A 22,099-nucleotide genomic window follows, 5' to 3' on the forward strand; every position below is an offset into this window, starting at 1 on the left:
GCATATTTTTCGGGCGCCTCTCGCTATTTCGAATTATCTCTGCGATAGCGTCAGCCGTCTCGCTTCCACCTTTATTCTTGAGCGGTACGGCCCACGCGTACTTGCTCAACACATCAATGACAGTGAGTATGTAGTGGTACCCTCTGTTGAAACGCGAGAGTACGGACGCATCTCGACGATGTCGGCTTGCCACAGGTCATCGTAACCCCGCACTACGACGCATCTTCGGGGAAAATTTCTTCTCGCCGAAGCATGCAGTTCCTCGACGAGTCGTAGCTTCTCGATATTTTTACGTCCGTTGGATTTTAACGATGTCATGTTTTTAGCGGTGCGGCTAGTCGGCGCGTAATAATACGTGTAAAGAAATTACATTATAATTTATATCTTATTTCCGGTCATCGTCTTTCAATAGTGGTTCTTTGTCATCCGTCATTCGTCGCCGTTCGATAGCCGTTCGTAGCCGTTCCTGACCCGTTCGGTAGCCGTTCCTAATTCGTTCGCAGCCGTTCCTGAACCGTTCCTGAGCCTTTAGATAACCGTCCGACAACCGTTCCTGAACCGTTCGACCGTCCTTCAACCGTTCGTAGCCGTTCGTGAACCGTCCGTAGCTGTCCGTGAACCGTTTTTTGTCGTCCATTGTCGTTCGTTGACGTTTCGTTGTCGTTCGTTGACGTTCGTTGACGTTTCGTTGACGTTTTGTCGTCGTTTTGTTGTCGTTCGTTGACGTTTCGTTAGTGTTTGTTGACGTTTCGTTAACGTTTCGTCGTCGTTTCGTTGTCGTTCGTTGACGTTTCTAATCTAGCGATATTCGCACGCCGAAGCTCGTTTACCACAATCTGTAACGCTCGCACGTCTTTCTCTAACGCTGCAAGCTTCTCGTCTAACTCTTTCAGATGATTTCTCAACGTTTTAACGCATTGATCCACGTACAGTTTGTTGATGGCGTCGGTATCAGCCACAGGTTGCGCTACACGACGAATCTTGCGCGACCTCGTCAAAGTCCGTAACGGCGCGATACAGAGCGTTATCGCGCACGAAATTTCTCATTAATCCGTTCCATCGACGATACGAAATGGCATTCGTCGCGTCTTTGCTCTGCTCGGACATTCCAAATTTGTTGATGCGCATCATCGATGCGAGAGACGTCGGTCGATCGATTGATTAGTTTTGCCGAGATACCGCTTAATTTATAATAATATCGGCTTCGCGAAGTTTCTCGATGATCGATAGGATCTCGTTGTCGTGGCCGTTGTGGCCCGCTTGGTGCGAAGCGTCGAGCAATCGTAAACGATCCACCAGCTCGTTGGGATCGTCCCAGTGCACGTAGTCGATCTTGTTGTCGGTTAGCGTCATCGCGCGAAGCGCGAATAATCCCTTTCCAGATTTTGTTTTTTTGGATTCGATCGGTATCAGCTTTGCGATTATTTCTTTGTACTTGTATCCCCTGTTGCCCATTAATCGACCCTGCGCATCGTGATTGCGTTTATGCGCGTTCGTCGTCAACAGCATACTCTTGTACGTTTGCTTGTCATCCTCCGTATAGATGACGTCATCGGGGACTTTTTTGAAGATCAACTCGTAAAGACCAAGTGTGCCGACGTATCGTACGCCATCGATAATTATGTTATCCGCGTTGTCCACGTCAAAACGTTTATTACCGAACATCATTCCATCGTTGTCGAAATAAACACCGTACACGGTGTCAATACCGCTCTCTCGATCACCGCTCAGAACAGGCCAGACGTACCTCCGACCCAGCGGACCTAACTGATCTCGCAACGTTTCTCAGCCTTCCAGTGTTTGTAACTGATTTCGGACGGATGTCACGAGCGAGTCGTCAGTGGTTTCGAAAACATCCTCGTTCGCGAGTAATTCGGACATCGTAGGTTGTACGGTTCTCATTGACGCTGATGGTGTAGAGGTTATCGGCGGTACATCCAGTAGAGGGTCCGACCGTTTCGATTTATGCGGTGTTGGTGAGCGATCTGACCTGAAGTTGGATCGTTTTCTTTTTTGCGGTGTCGCATCATCTTTCTCGCGCTTCGGGATGGAAACGCTTCGATCCCCGCGTCGGTGTTACTCCCCGGCTCGTTCTTCACCGCGATCGAGCTAGAGTGTCGACAATCTTTTGTAGCGGCTCGATGAGAGGTCTAAAGCGCCTGTCCAACACGATATCCTCATCGATCTTACCGGTCTTCAAAGCGCGATGTTTCTTGCGAATCGATTCGCTCGTTTTCACAATTGCCCTCGCGAATATCCTCGCTCTTATCAATCGCAGCCATCGCGGAAAAGCAAAAAAAATGTCAATCTCTCTCTCTCTTACATTTCACCTCCGACGAAGTATCGGCAACGACTAATCGTTTTGCGGTATTGCGAACACGTTAAATCCTTTTCTGTATCGCCCATCGTTGAGCGAGCTGTCCTTATCTATCACTACGAATCCATACTTGCATTGCCAACAATCGCGACACAACGCGCAAAATTCATCGTACGGCATGTCGGTATTCACGTGATCGTTGTACACGTGTTTCAGGTTGGTACCATCCTGTTTGAACAGGATCAGCAGGTTCGCGTTGTCGCGTATCAGATGTTTAGGTATTCTCGCGTACGTCTGACAGAGATAAAAGCAGTCGACGCTCGAGTGCCGGCCCATTGAGAAGTACTCTCTCACAGCATCTTGCTTATCACATGCCACGTCATCGAACACAAAGATCGAGTTTGGACGCGCCTCGCTCGACGGAATGACGTCACTGTTGTTGGAGAACGTGAAGTAGCCGATTTCGTCGATCGATGTCAGCAAATTCTCCAGATATCGATATTTTGGTTGTTGCAACGACTTTGAGTACACGTACACGTTTTCGAAACGTACACCGTGCGGACTTTCCAGCAGGCTTATCAGAACGTTGGTTTTACCACAATTCGAGGGACCGCAAACGATCGCGCGTATAGTAGTCGGTAGCATCGTACCATGCTTGCGCATCTCCGCGTTGTCCCCCATCGATCGTAATCTGTCGTCGCAATTCGTCACGCGTATCGCCAAAGGTTGTCGCACGAATCTCATTTTCACACTATCGACTGAGGAACGCTGGATCGAACGCCTATTTATAGGTGCGCGGAACCGCGAATCGCTCAGTAACGAAAATGTTCGTCCTACTGTCGAGACCTTCCGATATTTGCGATTTGAGCGCCGAACAGTTGCAATTTGTGCCGAAAGTTGTTCTGCTGCGAATGTGCGGCGATCACGTCCGATACTTGTAGGACAAGCTTCCGGAACATATAAAAGCGGATTTAGAGGTTCAACAATATCGACGCTGTTACGAACATTACAATCAACCGTGGCAGCGAATGCACATCGACGGTCCAGCACCGTTGATAAAAGATTGCGGCGAATGTCAACGAAAATAGGTACAGGCCTATTAAATCGTGCGATAAACGCCCTTCCTTTCGAGTTACATATCCCTGGCTATCAGTTTTGCGGTCCGGGCACTCATTTGGAAAAACGATTGGCGAGAGGTGATCGGGGTATAAATCCATTGGACGCGGCCTGTCGCGAGTACGATAGAGCGTATTCCCGGAACACCGATTTCACCGAGAGACACGCGGCTGACAGGATACTCGCCGAGAAAGCGCGAACTCGCATCGTCGCGAAAGATTCGACTCTCGGTGAGAGAGCCGCAGCTATAGCTGTTTGGGCAGCGATGAAAGCCAAGACAAAAATCGGCATGGGTATGAAAACGAAGATAAAGACGAAGATGAGGACTATGCGGAAAAGGTCGACGAAAAAGCGGATACTTCCGACAGCGAAACGAGGCGGTGTATTGCCGATTCTACCGATGTTGGGTGCGCTCGGATCCTTGATCGGTGGAGCGGCTGGCGTGGCCAAGGCGGTGAACGACAGCAAAGCCGCGCGCCGTCAGCTGGAGGAGCTGCAACGCCACGATCGCGCGATGGAAGGTCGCGGGCTTTATCTCGCTCCGTATAAATACGGACAGGGACTATATCTCGGCCCATACAAACGTGGACAAGGAGTGGCAACGAAGAAAAAAAAAACGTCAAAAAGACGCTAAAAATGCCTATGGGTGTGACAACGAACATACAATTAGAACAATTGGCGAAACGTATGCGTATACCATACTTTAGAGGGGTTTTCATGCGTGATTCGTTACCGATCGGTGGTATATATCGAAACGAAAGCGGTATCGTGAATTTGGATAACACCAAAGGACCGGGTACTCATTGGGTAGCGTACGCAAAGAGGGGAAATCGCGCTATATATTTCGACGGTTTTGGTAATCTTCGACCTCCGAATGAATTGGTGCGATATTTCGGATGGAATGTGACGAAGATCGAGTACAATCGCGCCTCCTTTCAATCTTACGATCAAAGTATCTGCGGACAATTGTGTCTGCGGTTTCTCCGAACGGTCGACGACAATCGGTGTGAACTTAAAGCCTGACAATGCGCCGTTAAGATTCAGTATTCGTTAAACAGTTTTGCCGACATGTCTATGACATCCACGCTGACCGGGAAGAGTAGCGTCCTCGCGGCACACTACCATCCAGCCATAGATTTGAGCGACGGTGATTACGAGCTCGGTCTAACAAATTTTGAGACTTATCATACGATATCGAACGTGAATTCCTCGAATAATAAATTTTATTTCGATGAGGATGACACGGAAATTACGATTCCCGAGGGATCGTACGAGATACACGCAATACACGAGTTTTTGAAACGTGCAATTTCACGGAAACGCCCGCGACGCGTAGTTCGCTCCGGCAATCGTGTCGACAAACGCGGTGATATCACGGGGATATCGCGAGAGGAGACCGTTCGAGCGAACGGTGACGAAGACGAGGTTGTAGAATACCCGATAGTGCTCCGTGCTAATTACAATACGATGAATAGCGAGATCAAGTGCGCTTTCAGAGTAAACTTTAACAAACCCAACAACATTGGATCGCTGCTGGAATTCTCGTCGAAGCGTATATTGCAGCCGGGACAATGGCACCAATCGGACATACCGATTAATATCATCAACGTAAATATTATCCGCGTAGAGTGTAACGTGACCGCTGGTGCGTACAGCAATGGCAAACGCGTTCATACGATACATGAATTTTCACCGAGTGTGCCGCCAGGATATAAGATATCGGAAACGCCGGCGCAGATCATTTACCTGCCGATCATCGCGCGGAGCATTACGGATCTAACGATACGCGTTGCGGATCAAGCCGGACGATTGCTCGATTTTCGAGGAGAAGAGATCACCATCAGATTGCACGTACGACGGCGACAAAATTAGCGCGCGATACATGAGATGCTCGTGTTGAGCGGAGCGAAAGACGCGAGAGATAACGCGACAACAACGACAACAACGTCAACATTTGCTAATATTCGATTATCCGGTTGCGCCAAGAAAAAGAAACTCAACGCGTCAAACGTTGAATTTTTGCAATCTTTGGGATTCGCGGTGCGAAATATCTGAGAAAACATGACCGATATCCTTAACATCGAAGGCGAGCCGGTCTTTGACGATAGAACCGTGATTATGAGAAACGCCGGCTGGGATTCGCCTACTAACACGAATGGATACTTTAATTTTTGCGTACCGCTCTACATGTTATTGGGATTTTGCGAGGATTACAGGCGCGTGGTGATTAACGCTCGTCACGAATTGATCTTAATACGATCGCGCAACGACAACAATTGCCTGATTGGAAATTTGGTGTCGACATATTCAAGATACAATGGCGAATGCCGCACGTCGTATTGAACAAGATTAACAAGTTATCGATGCTGCGCGCCTTGGAAAGCGGACAATACCTCAGTATGGGTTTTCGCTCGTGGGATCTGTACGAATTTCCGCTATTGCAGCGTACAACCAAACATTCGTGGCCCATTAAGACCGCGACTCAGCTGGAGAAGCCGCGATACGTTGTTTTCGTTCTGCAGACAGGTCGGAAGAACGTCATGTCCGAGGATACGAGTCGATTCGACGACTGCAAATTGACCAACGTGAAACTCTATCTGAACTCGGAATGTTATCCGTACGACGATATGAATCTGGATTTCGATAAAAACAGATGGTCGATTTTGTACGACACATATCAACGTTTCTGCAAAAAGTATTACGGATACGAGTATCTCGAGCCGAGTCTCACCGTCACGCAATTTTTACGTAACGGTCCATTCGTGATCATCGATTGCTCTCGACAAAACGAATCGGTCAAAAGCGCAACCGTGGATGTGAGATTGGAATTCGAGTGTAAGGAGAACGTGCCGCCGAATACCACAGCGTACTGCCTCATCATACACGACCGCGTGATTCAGTACAACCCGTTGACCAATGTTGTGCGCAAAATTACCTAAGGGAAATGAGACGATATAAAATCTATAATACATCAGGATCAATCGCAGTCTTGTTCTCGACGTGTCGATATAAAAAAGAAAAACGTTATGTCTGTACCAACGTTCGTGGACCTACAAGGATTCTTCGTCGGGATGAAATTTGTCGTAAAGGAGGTGGCGGTGCTGAAAAAGGGGACCGTTCTGACGCATTACATTTTTACATACCCCCTACCATGGAATCTCCTCACGAAATCCGACAAATCCTGCGCTTCCTGGCTGATCGCGAATCACCATGGATTACGATGGGAAGACGGAAACGTGCCGTACAGCATGGCTAAACGTTTGATTACATCAGCCGTGCTTGGAACAGAAGAGGATGACGAGACATCGACTCTCGTGTACGTTAAGGGATGCCAGAAACGGGAATGGCTGGTGGATTTGCTTGAGAATCTTGCGAGAGAAAATTTAATCATCGAGACTTTGGATGCTGATTACGAAGATATTGAATCTTTAAATAATCTAGATGTTACTAATACTATACGATGCGGAAAACATGTTAAGAATTGCGCATTACAGAATGTATTAAAAATATTTAACTGGTGGTCGCAATACCAAAAAAAATTGTAATATTTTTATAAATAAAATGTGTAAACGTATTTAATGTTTTTTTTTATTTCTTATTCTCTCCACTCCTTTCCTCGCGAGTCGTTTCTAAGAATTCTTTTTAACGTTGGTTGTTTCCCCTTCTCCTAAATTTTCAGAACAATAATCTCCCATCGCATCATACGTTGACCGTTTCCCCTTCTCCTAAATTTTCAAAGCAATAATATCCCATCGCATCATACGTTAATCGTTTCCCCTTCTCCTAAACTTTCAAAGCAATAATATCCCATCGCATCATACGTTAACCGTTTCCCCTTCTCCTAAATTTTCAGAGCATTGATCTCCCACCACATCATACTTTTGAAACATAAGCGTCACGTATATTCGATTAATTTTTATACGATCAGTGTCGCATCAACCGCTAGTACCAACGGTTCACTTCTCATAACCGAGAGACAAAATGTACTCCGCTGAAGGAAGCACCAGCAACGGTTGCAAACGCGCGAATTACTACGTTCCACGAGACGAAATTAAACCGTGCAAGAAACCACTAGATGAAGTTAAGCCGTACAAGAAACCACTTGATTTGTAAGTATCACAAATGTTTTATATATTTTTTATATATTTTTCATATATGTTTTTTCCATGCTATTTCATATTTTTGTATTTTTCAGATGCGATAAACCACGTATTTTGGTACGCAGACTTGCTTTGACGCGCACTGCTTACAAATACTTGGATATCGGAATCAGCGTTGGAATAACATCTTACGTGGAACTGCATCTGGGCGATAACCGAGGCAACCGAATCGTTTTGTCTATCGATACATGGAAATCGCTAATGCTGAAACGCGCGGACGTTGAACAACTTGTACAGACGCCTAATCATGCACCGATATGGATTAACGATTTAACAATTGAGATTGTTAAAATAAGTGATGCGAGTGTTGTCAAACTTACGTTGCGCGATTCTTGCTTGTACATGAAATCGTCAACTATATTTTTCTTATTCGAACTCGAACACTGTGTTAATCACGAATATTTTAAGCTGTGCGAGAATCTAGAAGCTGTAAATGAGAGTTTCGATCAATTTGTTCGGAGTTTGCAAAGTAGTATGTTTGGCGCTGAGAGAGATTCTGCGGTTAAAATCTTGTGCGAAGTTTATGATAAAACATCTATCATAGATTGCGAACTATTAGCTTATACTGTGGATGAAATTTTGTCTGAAACCTTGAGACGGGGTGATGTATGGTAATATAAATAAATAAATGTGTTAAAAAATGAAAAAAATGATTATGTATTTCTTTCGCTTCCCTTCCTTGCATATCCTCAGTACAAACCGCGCGCGATCTTAAAGTACGATGTCGTAATGCGTGGGAGAAGGATGGCGCAAGGCGTTCGCATGAGCGCGGGAAAGGGATAGCGTTCGTAAGTCGGTGCGATAAGTATAGCGTTCGTAAGACGCTGAGTATGAGGGAGATAACGCGAGGCGATCGCATGCACGCGTGTGGGAGAAGGACAGCGCGAGGCGTTCACGAGTAGGAAAAGGATAGTATTCTATGTGTGTGTGTGTGCGAGAAGGATAGCGCGAGGCATGCGCGTGGATGATGATGCGAGATACGGCGTTCGTAAGACGGTGAGTATGAGGGAGATAGCGCGAGGCGATCGCATGCACGCGTGTGGGAGAAGGACAGCGCGAGGCGTTCACGAGTAGGAAAAGGATAGCATTCTATGTGTGCGAGAAGGATAGCGCGAGATATGCGCGTGGATGATGATGCGGGATACGGCGTTCGTAAGGCGGTGAGTATGAGGGAGATAGCGCTAGACATGCACGCGTGTAGGAGAAGGATAGCGTCCGCATTGGCGTGGGAAAAGGATACGTTCGCGGGAGAAAGAGGGATAATGCGAGGCATGCATGTGAGAAAAGGAAAGAAGAAGGTGCAGAAATAATCATTTTATTATATATATAATAATGTTTATTTTACAAAACGTGTGTATAATACAAATTGTGTGTGTGTGCGTGTGTGTGTGTGTGTGTGTGTGTGAAATATAAAATATAAAATATAAAATATAAAAAAAATAATAAAAAATAATAAAAATAATAAAATAATAAAAATAATAATAAAATAAATAATATAATAAGGATAATATAATATAATAAGGATAAAATATAATAATATAATAAGGATAAAATATAATAATATAATAAGGATAAAATATAATAATATAATAAGGATAAAATATAATAATATAATAGGGATAAAATAAAATAAAATATAATATAAGAATAAAATAAAATATAAGGCGGCGCTCCATCTGAAACAGAAAAACATTATATTAATATAAATTTAATATTTTTTAAAATAGATACAATTAATTCTTTGAGTATTTCAATGTGGTTCTCACCCACACAATGTGTCCAGCTTATACAGTGCAAATTGGGCACATGTTGCAGGGCATTATCTGGTGCAGCGGTTTTCCACATTCTCTGCAAAACGCTCCCAGAATTAGTTCGTAAATTGCACTTTCATGCTGTCGCACAACACGAATATTTGAAAATAAGTCTGCAATGCGTATAAAACAACATGTGCAAATTTTTTCATTGTCTTCACTTTTATAATAAAAGTATATGCAACACATTTTTACCGCGCCTAAATTATTTATTTCAACGCGGTTTAATGTACGTTGATTTACGTCCGTACTAGCACTGCTGTAATCACTATTATAGTCGGAATCCTCCGAAAGTATGCGGTCTTCGTCTTCGTCTGATGAATCGTCCGACAAATTCACAATTTCCATCACGTTGTCTTCGAGAATGACATCCTCATTTTCAATAATAATAACTTCATCATCGGCATCTTCGAGAATGATATCCTCATCTTCAATAACAATAACTTCATCTATTTCCATTTTTATGCAGATTATCACAAAATCTTTCTCTACACCATCGATATACGGACCGTAAGCTTTCAAATCGCATACTGAGTTTTTGACACCCTTCGTTCTTCATTATATATTTTTAATCTATCGCGTTATAGTACCGCGATGGTTCTATTTTGTTTATAATAAATTATAGCAGCCAGACATCGGCGCTAGCCTTATCATCTTTCTACGAAATTCAACAATGCCGCACGTGCAATAGTGCAGTGTGAGATGATATTTGTTTATAATGTTTATAAATTCTCGAGCAGTCGGACATCGACACTCGCCCTTTGTATACACCGCGCTGTTTATGCTCCCGCGATAAGCCCCCCCCCCCCGCGTGACGTCATTCCCCCGCGCCATCAAAATCCGTACCTTCGCGTTCCCTCTTCCCCGCGGCCCCCGCCCTACCGTTCCGCCGCGGTCCCCACCCCCTCTCCGCGGACTCCGCGCCTACCGTTCCGCCACGGTCCCCCCCCCGTGACGTCATACCCCCCGCGCCGGTTTCCCCTCGCCCCTCACCCCCCCTCAGAGGACCTAGCTTAGAACCCGCCTAGTAATACTACTAAAAACCCATATTTCTCCGTATTTTTTAATTTTCTTCATCAACGCCGAAACCTAAGAAATCATGTATGCACCAAACTATGTTGTTGGGTAAAATTCTGAAATCAAAATATTTTTATTATAGAGAATATATACAAACAGAAATAATATAATCGTAGTATAATAGCATTTACATTTATTAGTGATTTATGAATCGCTTTGCACAACTTATTAACATATGTAGTGATTATTTGAAAATATATAATATTATGCGTATTTAATGATAGAATTTTTATTTGCGCGATTTACCTCTTTAAATATAATATCGGCAGCCAACCTGAAGGTATACTTCTTTCTTTGAAATTTTGTCTTTGCGCATCGATTATTAGTGAAGCTGCTTTCTGCGGTGAAATTCCTCATGTTATACTTGGAAATCTATTATTGACAAATAAAAGAAAATTATCTATCAGCAATAATTATAAAAATATCTTATTACTTTAATGTATAATATTTTTGATGTGTGTGAATAATGTAAGATCTATTATACAATAAAAGACACGTTTTTTATACGCTAATTTATAAAATGTATGAATAAAATTATAACTTTATAAATTTACACACTATCGCTACTACGAAATATTAATTACAATTCGTCAATTTTATATCAGTATGTAAACATACCTCATTTTTGGCTTTTTGACAATTCCAGTAAGTACTAGAGCCGGATAAACGGTAGTGAATTTAATCAAAGATTTACCTTTGCTATATGTACGTAATTCATCGTTGACAGCTTCCATAAGTACTGTAACACGCACATGAAGGAAATATTAGAAAACATGCTTTGCAATTATATCTTTTTTATACTTTGAATATAATGTTTGTCGATTTACATTGAATATTAATAATCATATGCTTTACACACGTAAGATTATAATAAGATTAAATTACCTTTGATCGCGGATTTTGTGGGGCAATAAACCGTACCATGAGTAGCGCCCTGATACGCTACTATTTATGAGACCGCCACAACGTGACCGCGATTCTTTTCGATCATATTTGGTAGAAACGCTTGCAACGTCTAAAAGTGATTCTGTTTTATTTGAGAATAATTTGTTGAGGCTTATTACGAACATATATGTGCGTGCGTGTGTATGTATATGTGTAGTCTCTTAAATTTATTTCAATTTTAAATATAGTAAACTAATTTTCAACGTGTATCTCTTTTTTTATAAATAATGCAAATTACATTGCCAATTATTTTATATACATATATACATATATCTCATAGCTGCTATGCATGTTTATTTCAAATATGTTACTTACCCAATAATGCGATATTAAATTGATGTTTATAACTCATGTAATTTCATCGGCGCTTTGATTTATGAGTCTTTTAGCAATCCCTATACCGGCATTGTTGACTAAAATAGTAACGTCGCCGACTTCTTTTTTCACTTTTTCAGCTACCTTAAAGACTTCTTTCTTGTCTGCTACGTTGCATCTATAAAAATACCGATCAAATTTTAATCAGCGTTGACAATAATTAGATATGTGTGATTAATTGTACGCGCATAAACTATTCGAATCGCTTTTTATTCTATGAGATCAAGTAACATTGATTTACTGATATGCGTATATATTGTTTTTTCCCATCATTTTAATCTCGTTCATCGTTCGGTTGTTGGTTTCTTCATTGATATCCCAACATACCACTGTCGCTCCTAACGTTGCATAACCAATCGCTAATTCCTTCCCGATACCGTGGCCCGCACCTGTTATCTGTCGTAATATATGTATTAAATACCAAGCCGCATTGCGTGAATTATATATTATTATAAATTTTATAGTTTACAAATTTTTACCCAATTTATATAAAAAGTAAATAATTAATAATTCGTTTATCAAACAATGGTTAGATTTTAAAATAAACAAAAGAAAGATACAACAAATCTTGTTTTATTTTTAATTCTTTTTTGTTTGGGTGAGAAAAAATTTAATGATAAACTGCTCTATACTCTGTCCAGCGAAAGAATAACCTCGGATCGGATGAAAATTTGTTCGTTTCGCGCAGGTCTCCTTCCACAGAACGCCTAGAAAGCTCCCACCACATCACCATATTGCTCGTACAACTTGCCAGTGCTAGCAACAAAGTTCCTCCCGACTGTGTAATTTAAATATATTACAACTCTTGCTCTTGTAGTTGCGTGTCATATTATTCCTTATTTTAATTTCATATAGCGTGTAAGATTTCGATTTTATATCACATTGAAATTAATCGAGATTATTTCATCCATTTATTTTCTAAACTGACATAATAATCCTGAACCCGAGGAAGCCGTATCTACGTATACGGTATTAAGTACTTCGCCATGTTCTCCCCATTTTGCCTGTCTATGCGTGGACCGAGATTATTCTCTCGCTGGACGGAGTATAAATGGTTTTAAAAGAATATCTGAAACCCGCGCAACATAAGAAAACGTTTGTAACTTGTTATTTATGGATTAATTCAGTGCTCGGAATTAAATCCCGGTGTGAAGTTAGCACCTCAAATTCAAAAATCGAAAGTTTTATCAAGAGTTCTATTTGCACTTTAAATAGTTCTATAGTTTCTTATAGATTTTAAATATAGTTTCGGCGAAAAACCTAAAAAGATTGCATTTTGAAAATATGAGGTGCCAACTTCCCGTGGCACCACAAAATGCGAAAAATGTCATTTAAATCATCGTATCTTATAGTTCTCTCAAAGAGTTCTCCAGTTCCTGATAAGTTCTAACAAAAGTTCTGGCCTTTAAATATTTTTAAACAATTTTTTAATCTCAGAGCTGACACCTCATCTTCCGTTAAAAGCGGCCAGAACTTTTACATTTTTGATTTTACAGCTTCGAACCTTAAAAATAATCGATAGAACTCGTAGAGGTGCAAATAGAACTCTCAATAGAACTCGAAAAAAATTTTATCCTCTCGAGACTTAGAAATTTTTTACGAATTAGCACCTTATTTCCTATAGAATTATGAGATGCTGATTATTTTCGTGGCTTTTTTGACAGTTTCATTAACATATTAACATAAGATTCGCAGTTGCAAACGAAGCAAGAGACCTTCAATAGCGAAAAGCAAAGACTAAGTTATCGGAGATGACTTTGATAGTGATCTGCAACAGATTGCGCGTGTTCGCCGCTTTTATCATCTTATTATATTCGGTTTTCAAGCGACGCTAAGTATATAAAAAAAACGATTCGGTCAACGGTTTGCCTATGTTGCCTATGTACAGGGGCCGCGACGCTACCAAGTAGCTTATCCGGAGTTTTACGTCTAATAAACTTTCGATTAAAATTCTTCAGGAACCAAGCCGTTAATCAAAAATCTAACGGCACTTTTCTTATACAATGTGGATGCAAGCTTTCGATTGCGACCAGTTTGAATAAGATTAGTGCAGTCAATCCTGAGGAATGATAATCGTATCAGAAATGTGACATTTTTCGTTCTTCTTCATTATAATAATAAGGTAAGTTTCAGACTCTCACGTACGTATGCTCGCACGCACACACGCAAAACGATTTTGTCCCTCAAGGCGCGTTTGCAGCGCTCATGTACGATTATTCGCTTGAGTGTGCAAATACGCCTTGAGAGACAATGTGTATGTGCGTGCATACGTATACTATATATGATACGTTTCAAGCAGTACGCGGTAGCATCGCGACGTCAAGATATAATAACGTTATAAATAAGGTTAATGTTCGCGATGTCAAGATATAATAACATTATAAGGTTAATGTTATATTTGAATCTGCTGCAGAAAATATATTTGGTCCTATCGAGTAAGTAGATTGAAATTTTGTATACAGGGTGGTCCTCGTAACGGTCGCCACGATTTTTAAGGCACTTACAATAATCTGACATAAAAAAGTTTCAAACAAAAGTTGTGTGGCTTCAAGGGGGCCATAAGATGGTGACAATGATTTGATCTTGGAAAATTATTTGAAGGTCATGTGAAGGTCAACTTTAAAATCTTAAATAGAAACTCCCATTTTTTATTTAGTATTATTGTAGCTGACATCGAGAGCTTTCCAAAACACTATAACAAAGTATTTTTTTATTAAGTACTTTTTGAGTTATTTTATATTTTAATCTGACATATTTTGATATAAAAAATTAAATATCTCGTAAAATATTTAGTTTTTGATAATCTTATCGTAATACTTCTATGTACAGAATAATACGACAAATCAATTAGTATAAAAAAAAATTGTTTTTAAAAAAATTATTTACAATGTATTTTTTTAAACAATTATTTGTTTCTTTTTGCCACTAATTAATTTGTCTTATTATTCTGTACATAGAAGTATTACGGTAAAATTATCGAAAACTGAATATTTTACGAAATATTTTATTTTTTATATCAAAATATGTCAGATTAAAATATAAAATAACTCAAAAAGTACTTAATAAAAAAATACTTTGTTATAGTGTTTTAGAAAGTTCTCGATGTCAGCTACTTTTGTTTCTGTCGTTTAATTGTTAAAAATTTCAGTTAAAAATAATAAAATATAATATAATATACATTTAATAAAATTATAATAATTAGATCAAGATAACTTGCAGCATTTGAGAAAAGTTATATGTAAGAATAACGCGTTCACTCTCATTTTGATATTATTAAATATTGTTTAGATTTTGCAATAAAATATTATAAAATTTTTATTTTATACGAATACTGCCGATTATCTAAGAGATTCACTTGATGCGATAATTAGTTGAAACACCACTCACTATATGTTTAAAATGAAATTGCAAATATTTTTAAGCCTAAGCAGATACATGTATCAGTAAAACAAATCTTTGCGAGCTATAAAGATCTGAAGCCTGCAATTATAACCAGACTATACTGTACTTTGTCCACCTAAAGATAAAAATGTATTAAAAATAAGAGTGCCATATCTTGAAAGGAAAACTAGTTAAACCGGTTAACACTCACGGAAAAAAAATTAGATAAAAACTGCGTATGGTAACTAGATTTCAATCATAATAAATGGGCAGCAAACATCTTAGCTGTTACACCTATTTATTAGGTGCAACAGCAAACCGTTTTACTGCAGTTTAGAGTTTTATTTTGGAAACCATGATTAGCTATGGTAGCGAAAATTTGTTTTTCCGTGCTTGAGCCATTTTCTGTACCAAAATTGGTAAGATCGCTTACGTTTCAAAAATCGGTATAATCGTTTTTGTGGTTGTTGATTTCGATTCCGGAGTCGTAATTTTGATATCGCGCACCTCTAAAACCATACGTCCAAAAAGAATCTAATTTTATTTAGGATACAAAATTTTATTCAGATCCATCGAAATTTATCGGAGTTATTCAATGTGCGCATATATCCGTCTGTTACGTATCAACTTTAAGTAATGCGCGTTTTCTTATATAAAGTATAGATCGCGCATTCCAGAATACTCGTGGCCGAGTGGCAAGCGATGATTTGTATAAATTGGACGTCGTCATTAGGAGAGCCGATATATACAGAGTGTCCCAGTCCATCCGTACACCCCTTCTAAAATGAAAATAAATAAATGGCTTTTATCAAAAATCGCAAACATTTTTTAAGTAAATCGAGTATGCTCTATCGAATGGTGACCTTGAACTTGACCTGGAGGGTCAATTGAAGGTCAACTTTGATTTTTCAAATGAAAACCCCTTTTTTTATCGCATGTTCTTGTAGCTTATCTCACAGCTTTTTTGCATTAGTTAATTTGTCTCATTATTCTGTACATAAAAGTATTACGGTAAGATTATCGAAAACTAAATATTTTACAAGATATTTAATTTTTTATATCAAAATATGTCAGATTATAAAATATAAAATAACTCAAAAAGTACTTAATGAATCTTTTTAAGAAATCTTTTTACAAGCAAAAATCTTTTTGTGAAACACAAAATTCCTAAATCTGACTAAATTGTAATATCTACAGATAATTGAATTTCTTTTATTACCTCTAAATCATTTGGATGACGGATAGCCACACCATACATGAAAAAAATCCAGTATTTAAAAATGGGATAATACTTATCAGATAGATTACATACCACTTTCCATTGTTTCTCTGAAAAATATATTATAAATATCGATACAAAAGTTTTCGTGGAATTAATATTATTGTTATTTCATTACATCTTTACTCAAATACGTTGAAAATAGACAAATAATAATTGTGATAATAATTTGCAAATGGATATTGCCAAGAGAAAAGTCTTAGGTTTGTAAGATATGTAATTTGCATACTTTTGATAGGTATACGTTCTACAATAGATCATAAGTTTTTATGAATTTACTTTTTACTGGTATGTATGCATGAATTTTATTCAGATCCATCGAAATTTATCGGAGTTATTCAATGTGCGCACGTATCCGTCTGTTACGTATCAACTTTAAGTAATGCGCGTTTTCTTATATAAAGTATAGATCGCGCATTCCAGAATACTCGTGGCCGAGTGGCAAGCGATGATTTGTATAAATTGGACTTCGCCTTTAGGAGAGCCGATATATACAGTGTCCCAGACCATCCGTACATCACTTCTAAAATGAAAATAAATAAATGGCTTTTATCAAAAATCGCAAACATTTTTTAAGTAATTCGGGTATGCTCTATCGAATGGTGACCTTGAACTTGACCTTGAGGGTCAATTCAAGGTCAACTTTGATTTTTCAAATGAAAACCCCTTTTTTTTATCGCATGTTCTTGTAGCTTATCTCACAGCTTTTTTGCATTACTTAATTTGTCTCATTATTCTGTACATAAAAGTATTGCGGTAAGATTATCGAAAACTAAATATTTTACGAGATATTTAATTTTTTATATCAAAATATGTCAGATTATAAAATATAAAATAACTCAAAAAGTACTTAATGAATCTTTTTAAGAAATCTTTTTACAAGCAAAAATCTTTTTGTGAAACACAAAATTCCTAAATCTGACTAAATTGTAATATCTACAGATAATTGAATTTCTTTTATTACCTCTAAATCATTTGGATGACGGATAGCCACACCATACATGAAAAAAATCCAGTATTTAAAAATGGGATAATACTTATTTGATAGATTACACATCAATTTCCATTGTTCCTCTGAAAAATATATTATAAATATCGATACAAAAGTTTTAGTGGGATTAATTTTATTGTTATTTCATCACATCTTTACTCAAATACGTTGAAAATAGACAATTAATAATTGTGATAATGATTTGCAAATGGATATTGCCAAGAGAAAAGTCTTAGCTTTGTAAGATATGTAATTTGCATACTTTTGATAGGTATACTACGTTCTAGATCATAAGTTTTTATGAATTTAATTTTTACTTGTATGTATGCATGAATAACGAGTCATCTATCAATTAATGTAAATAGATTAGAAATTTTATACTTGCCTGCTGAAATATATGCCTGTAATGCATTTCCAGCAATCGAATGGCCCGGTGGTTCAGGTAAAGGATTAACCAGTCGTCCGTTTCTTCCATAATGTAGGCAATAATAATATACCAATAAAATAAACATTGATGACAACAATATAATGATAAACATCGTTTCTTGATGTTCTGGACCGTTTTATTGATCTTGATCTTCTTCAGCTTACTATTTTACTGATACTTGAATATACGTTACAAAAATCTTTTTTATTTTTATTGTTCATTTAATTATTAAAAGTTTCCGTAAAAATAATATAATATATATTTAATAATATTATAATAATTGGATCAAGCTAACAACTTGCGATATTTGAGAAAACTTGTATGTAAGAATAACGCGTTTATACTTATTTTGATATTATTAAATATTGTTTGGATTTTACAATAAAATGTTATAAAATTTTTATTTTATACAAATACTGTCGATTATCTAAGAGATTCACTTGATGCGATAATTAGTTGAAACACTACTCACTATATGTTTAAAATAAAATTGCAAATATTTTTAAGCCTAAGCAGATACATGTATCAGTAAAACAAATCTTTGCGAGCTATAAAGATCTGAAGCCTGCAATTATAACCAGACTATACTGTACTTCGTCTAGCTAAAAATAAGAACGTATTAATAATAAAATTATCATATCTTGAAAGGCAAACTAGTTAAACCGGTTAACACTCACGGAAAAAAAATTAGATAAAAACTGCATATGGTAACTAGATTTCAATCATAATAAATGGGCAGCAAACATCTTAGCTGTTACACTTATTTATTAGGTGCAACAGCAAACCGTTTTACTGCAGTTTAGAGTTTTATTTTGGAAACCATGATTAGCTATGGTAGCGAAAATTTGTTTTTCCGTGCTTGAGCCATTTTCTGTACCAAAATTGGTAAGATCGATTACGTTTCAAAAATCGGTATAATCGTTTTTGTGGTTGTTGATCTCGAATCCGGAGTCGTAATTTTGATATCGTGCATCTCTAAAACCATACGTCCAAAAAGAACCTAACTTTACTTAGGATACAAAATTTTATTCAGATCCATCGAAATTTATCGGAGTTATTCAATGTGCGCATATATCAGTCTGTTACGTATCAACTTTAAGTATGCGCGTTTTCTTATATAAAGTATAGATCGCGCATTCCAGAATACTCGTGGCCGAGTGGCAAGCGATGATTTATATAAATTGGACATCGCCATTAGTAGAGCCGATATATACAGAGTGTCCCAGACCATCCGTACACCCCTTCTAAAATGAAAATAAATAAATGGCTTTTATCAAAAATCGCAAACATTTTTTAAGTAATTCGGGTATGCTCTATCGAATGGTGACCTTGAAATTGACCTTGAGGGTCAATTGAAGGTCAACTTTGATTTTTTAAATGAAAACCCCTTTTTTTATCGCATGTTCTTGTAGCTTATCTCACAGCTTTTTTGCATTAGTTAATTTGTCTCATTATTCTGTACATAAAAGTATTACGGTAAGATTATCGAAAACTAAATATTTTACGAAATATTTAATTTTTTATATCAAAATATGTCAGATTAAAATATAAAATAACTCAAAAAGTACTTAATGAAAAAATTCCTTATTATAGTGTTTTGTAAATATTTTGGCTTTCTTTGCATACATATTGAAAGACAGAAGAACGAATTAAGTGTGACTTGAAAAGAACTATATTTAATTAGAATGAATATAAATATATTTCACATTACACATATGTCTCGCAATTGTACAACATGCTATTATAATATTAGTTATATGTATACAAAGAAAGCCAAAGTATACCCAGTCAGCCAGGTCTGTTCTAACAGATATTGCCAAGTGCTTGCTACAAATTATTGTCAGCAAAAAGGCTACAAATTTGGTACAAGAGTTGTTATTACCGATTAAGCTGGCAGATTGCCGACAAGAATCAAGCAAAGCTTGCTAACATAACTACACAGCAAATTGGCGGCAGAAACCGAGCAAAGCTTGCTGACATCACTGACATCAAATTGTCGGCAAAAACTGAGCAGGATTGTCTAATTATCTAATGGTCATTTTATGACCAAAACTTATCATTTTGTTACATAGGGTTAAGGCTTTAAATCTATTTAAATATATACTTTTATATGAATGGCCAAAAGCTGCAGAATTTGTACGGTTTTTGCCGACAATCTGCTATCAGATTGTCTTGCGCAGATCTTGCTCGATTTTTGCCATCAATTTGGCGTCAAATCATGTCAAGCTTTGCTCGGTTTTTGCCGTCAATTTGCTGTCAGGTTATGTCAACAAGCTTTGTCACCAAAACACAAGCTTAATGCGGACACAGATGGCACTGGATTTGTTACCAAGTTTTGAGCGAATTTGATGCCAATTTGGCGACAATTTGTTAACAAATTGCTATCTGGGTATATATACATAGTATTTATTATTCTCAAATTTTGCTTTTTTGTGCCCGCTGCCAGCGCGTGTGGAGGAGATATGTACACAAGCGTAAATCGTACACGTGTAATGCGCAGAACTCTCTGAAAGAAAGATCGCAACGTACTCGTCTCACTGTACTCGCGCTTCTTGTGCTTACGTGTATATATACTGGGTGTAACAGAGCGCCCGTATCAGCAGTTTTTTGAGGAAACAACGCATTTTCGTGAAAAATGTTTCATGCAAAATTTGTAGAACTCTAAGTGGTGCATTATATAATAATATTAGTATGACCTAGAATAACACTGTCAAGGTCATATAAAACTCACTTTAAATTTTTTAAACGAAACCCCCTATTTTTCATTACATATTCTTATAGCTTACATCGACAGCTTATACGTATATATGCTGACAAACGGATTAATAAATTAAAGCGATTAAAATTTTGTTGCAATAAGATTCACTTTGAGAATAATAAATACTACATATGTATGGTATACTTTGACTTTCTTCGCATATGTATAACTAATATTGTAATAGCATGCTGTGCAATGTGATATATAATTATCATAGGTTTTTCTTTTTCTTAAATAATGTAATATAGTTATACGTATAAAGAAAGCTAAAGTATACATACCATGTATGTATACTGATGAACAGATTAATAAATTAAAACGATCAAAATTTTGTTGCAGTAAGATCCACTTTGAGAATAATAAATAAATACTACGTATGAATACTTTCGCTTCCTGTGCATACGTATAATATTATAATAGCATGTTGCAATGCGAGATATATATTCATAAGTTTTATGAACATTATCAGAGAGAAATCACTGACATTATTATATTTTTGATTATATAGTTGTGAAGTAAAACTTGTAAATTCCTACGATTTTATCAAAAATGTAATAATGTCAGTGATTTCTCTCTGATAATGTTCATAAAACTTATGAATATATATCTCGCATTGCAACATGCTATTATAATATTACACGTGATTCAATGTGTTGAATAGCTTGAAATTTGTGAAACACGAATACCGAAAATAAATTTAATCTATAATTATATAGTTATAATCAGGGTTGGGAAAGTTACTTTATAAAAGTAACTCGTTACCGTTACCGTTATTTTTTCTAAAAAGTAACTCGTTACCGTTACTCGTTACCAATTTTAAAAAGTAACTCGTTACCGTTACAGTTACTAAAAAGTAACGAGTCGTTACAATTTCCGTTACTTTTTTACAATACAAACTAATAAATTATTTTGCATAAGAAAAACTTTTAAAAAATTGTAAGCAAGATTTCATTCAAGGTTTATTACAAAATAAATGATTAAATTTTATCGAAATTCTTTATTAATTTTTAATAAAATTTGTTGCTCCATAGTATCATCATTTAAATGCCCTCTTTGTGGTGTTAATACAGAGCCACCGATGCTAAACATTTTTTCTACAGATGCACTGCTTGGTAGAGCTGTATTATATTTAATAAAAAGTTTTTTAAGTTTTGGATAGTCGTTTAACATTTCTATATTACAATTATTTAATTTTAAAAACCGTTGCAATTCTTCTTGTTCAGATTCATTTTGCACCGTTTTTTGCTCAAAAATGAAAAAATCATCGTGATCGTCAGATTTTCCAGCTTTTGAAGAATTTTCAGTTGATCGGATTCCCAATAAATCCTTCAAGTAATTTTCAGCACGTTTTCTTTTTTCTCCGGTTAACCAGTTTAACTTAAATTTTGGATGTAAACATGCTGCTATTATTAATTCTTTTGTTTCAAATATTGTAAGAAATCTAAAATCAAATATAGTAAAT

General features: G+C 37.4%; 1 protein-coding gene and 2 pseudogenes across 1 annotated transcript; 1 reads left to right on the forward strand and 2 right to left on the reverse strand.

The window, feature by feature from the left end:
• Nucleotides 1–1,182: 1,182 nt before the first annotated feature.
• LOC138942176 (uncharacterized) lies at nucleotides 1,183–2,282 on the reverse strand (annotated as a pseudogene).
• Nucleotides 2,283–5,494: 3,212 nt separating this feature from the next.
• LOC138942177 (uncharacterized) lies at nucleotides 5,495–6,372 on the forward strand. Its single transcript, XM_070312224.1, has 2 exons — nucleotides 5,495–5,656; nucleotides 5,746–6,372. The coding sequence occupies exons 1-2, from the start codon at nucleotides 5,495–5,497 to the stop codon at nucleotides 6,370–6,372; spliced, it is 789 nt and encodes a 262-aa protein (XP_070168325.1).
• A 4,095-nt stretch (nucleotides 6,373–10,467) lies between these two features.
• LOC138941971 (short-chain dehydrogenase/reductase family 16C member 6-like) lies at nucleotides 10,468–12,194 on the reverse strand (annotated as a pseudogene).
• Nucleotides 12,195–22,099: the final 9,905 nt, after the last annotated feature.

This window comes from Polyergus mexicanus, unplaced genomic scaffold, assembly GCF_030449975.1.
Source record: "Polyergus mexicanus isolate NDT 795.1 unplaced genomic scaffold, iyPolMexi1.0 SCAF_21, whole genome shotgun sequence".
NCBI classification, from domain to species: Eukaryota; Metazoa; Arthropoda; class Insecta; order Hymenoptera; family Formicidae; genus Polyergus; species Polyergus mexicanus.

Excerpts from the sequence above, each read along its gene's own strand:
- LOC138942177 (XM_070312224.1), top strand. The coding sequence starts at position 5,495 with ATGACCGATATCCTTAACATCGAAGGCGAGCCGGTCTTTGACGATAGA. Across the intron at positions 5,657-5,745 it reads GCGAGGATTACAGGCGCGTG|ATACAATGGCGAATGCCGCA; the intron begins GTGATTAACGCT and ends GACATATTCAAG.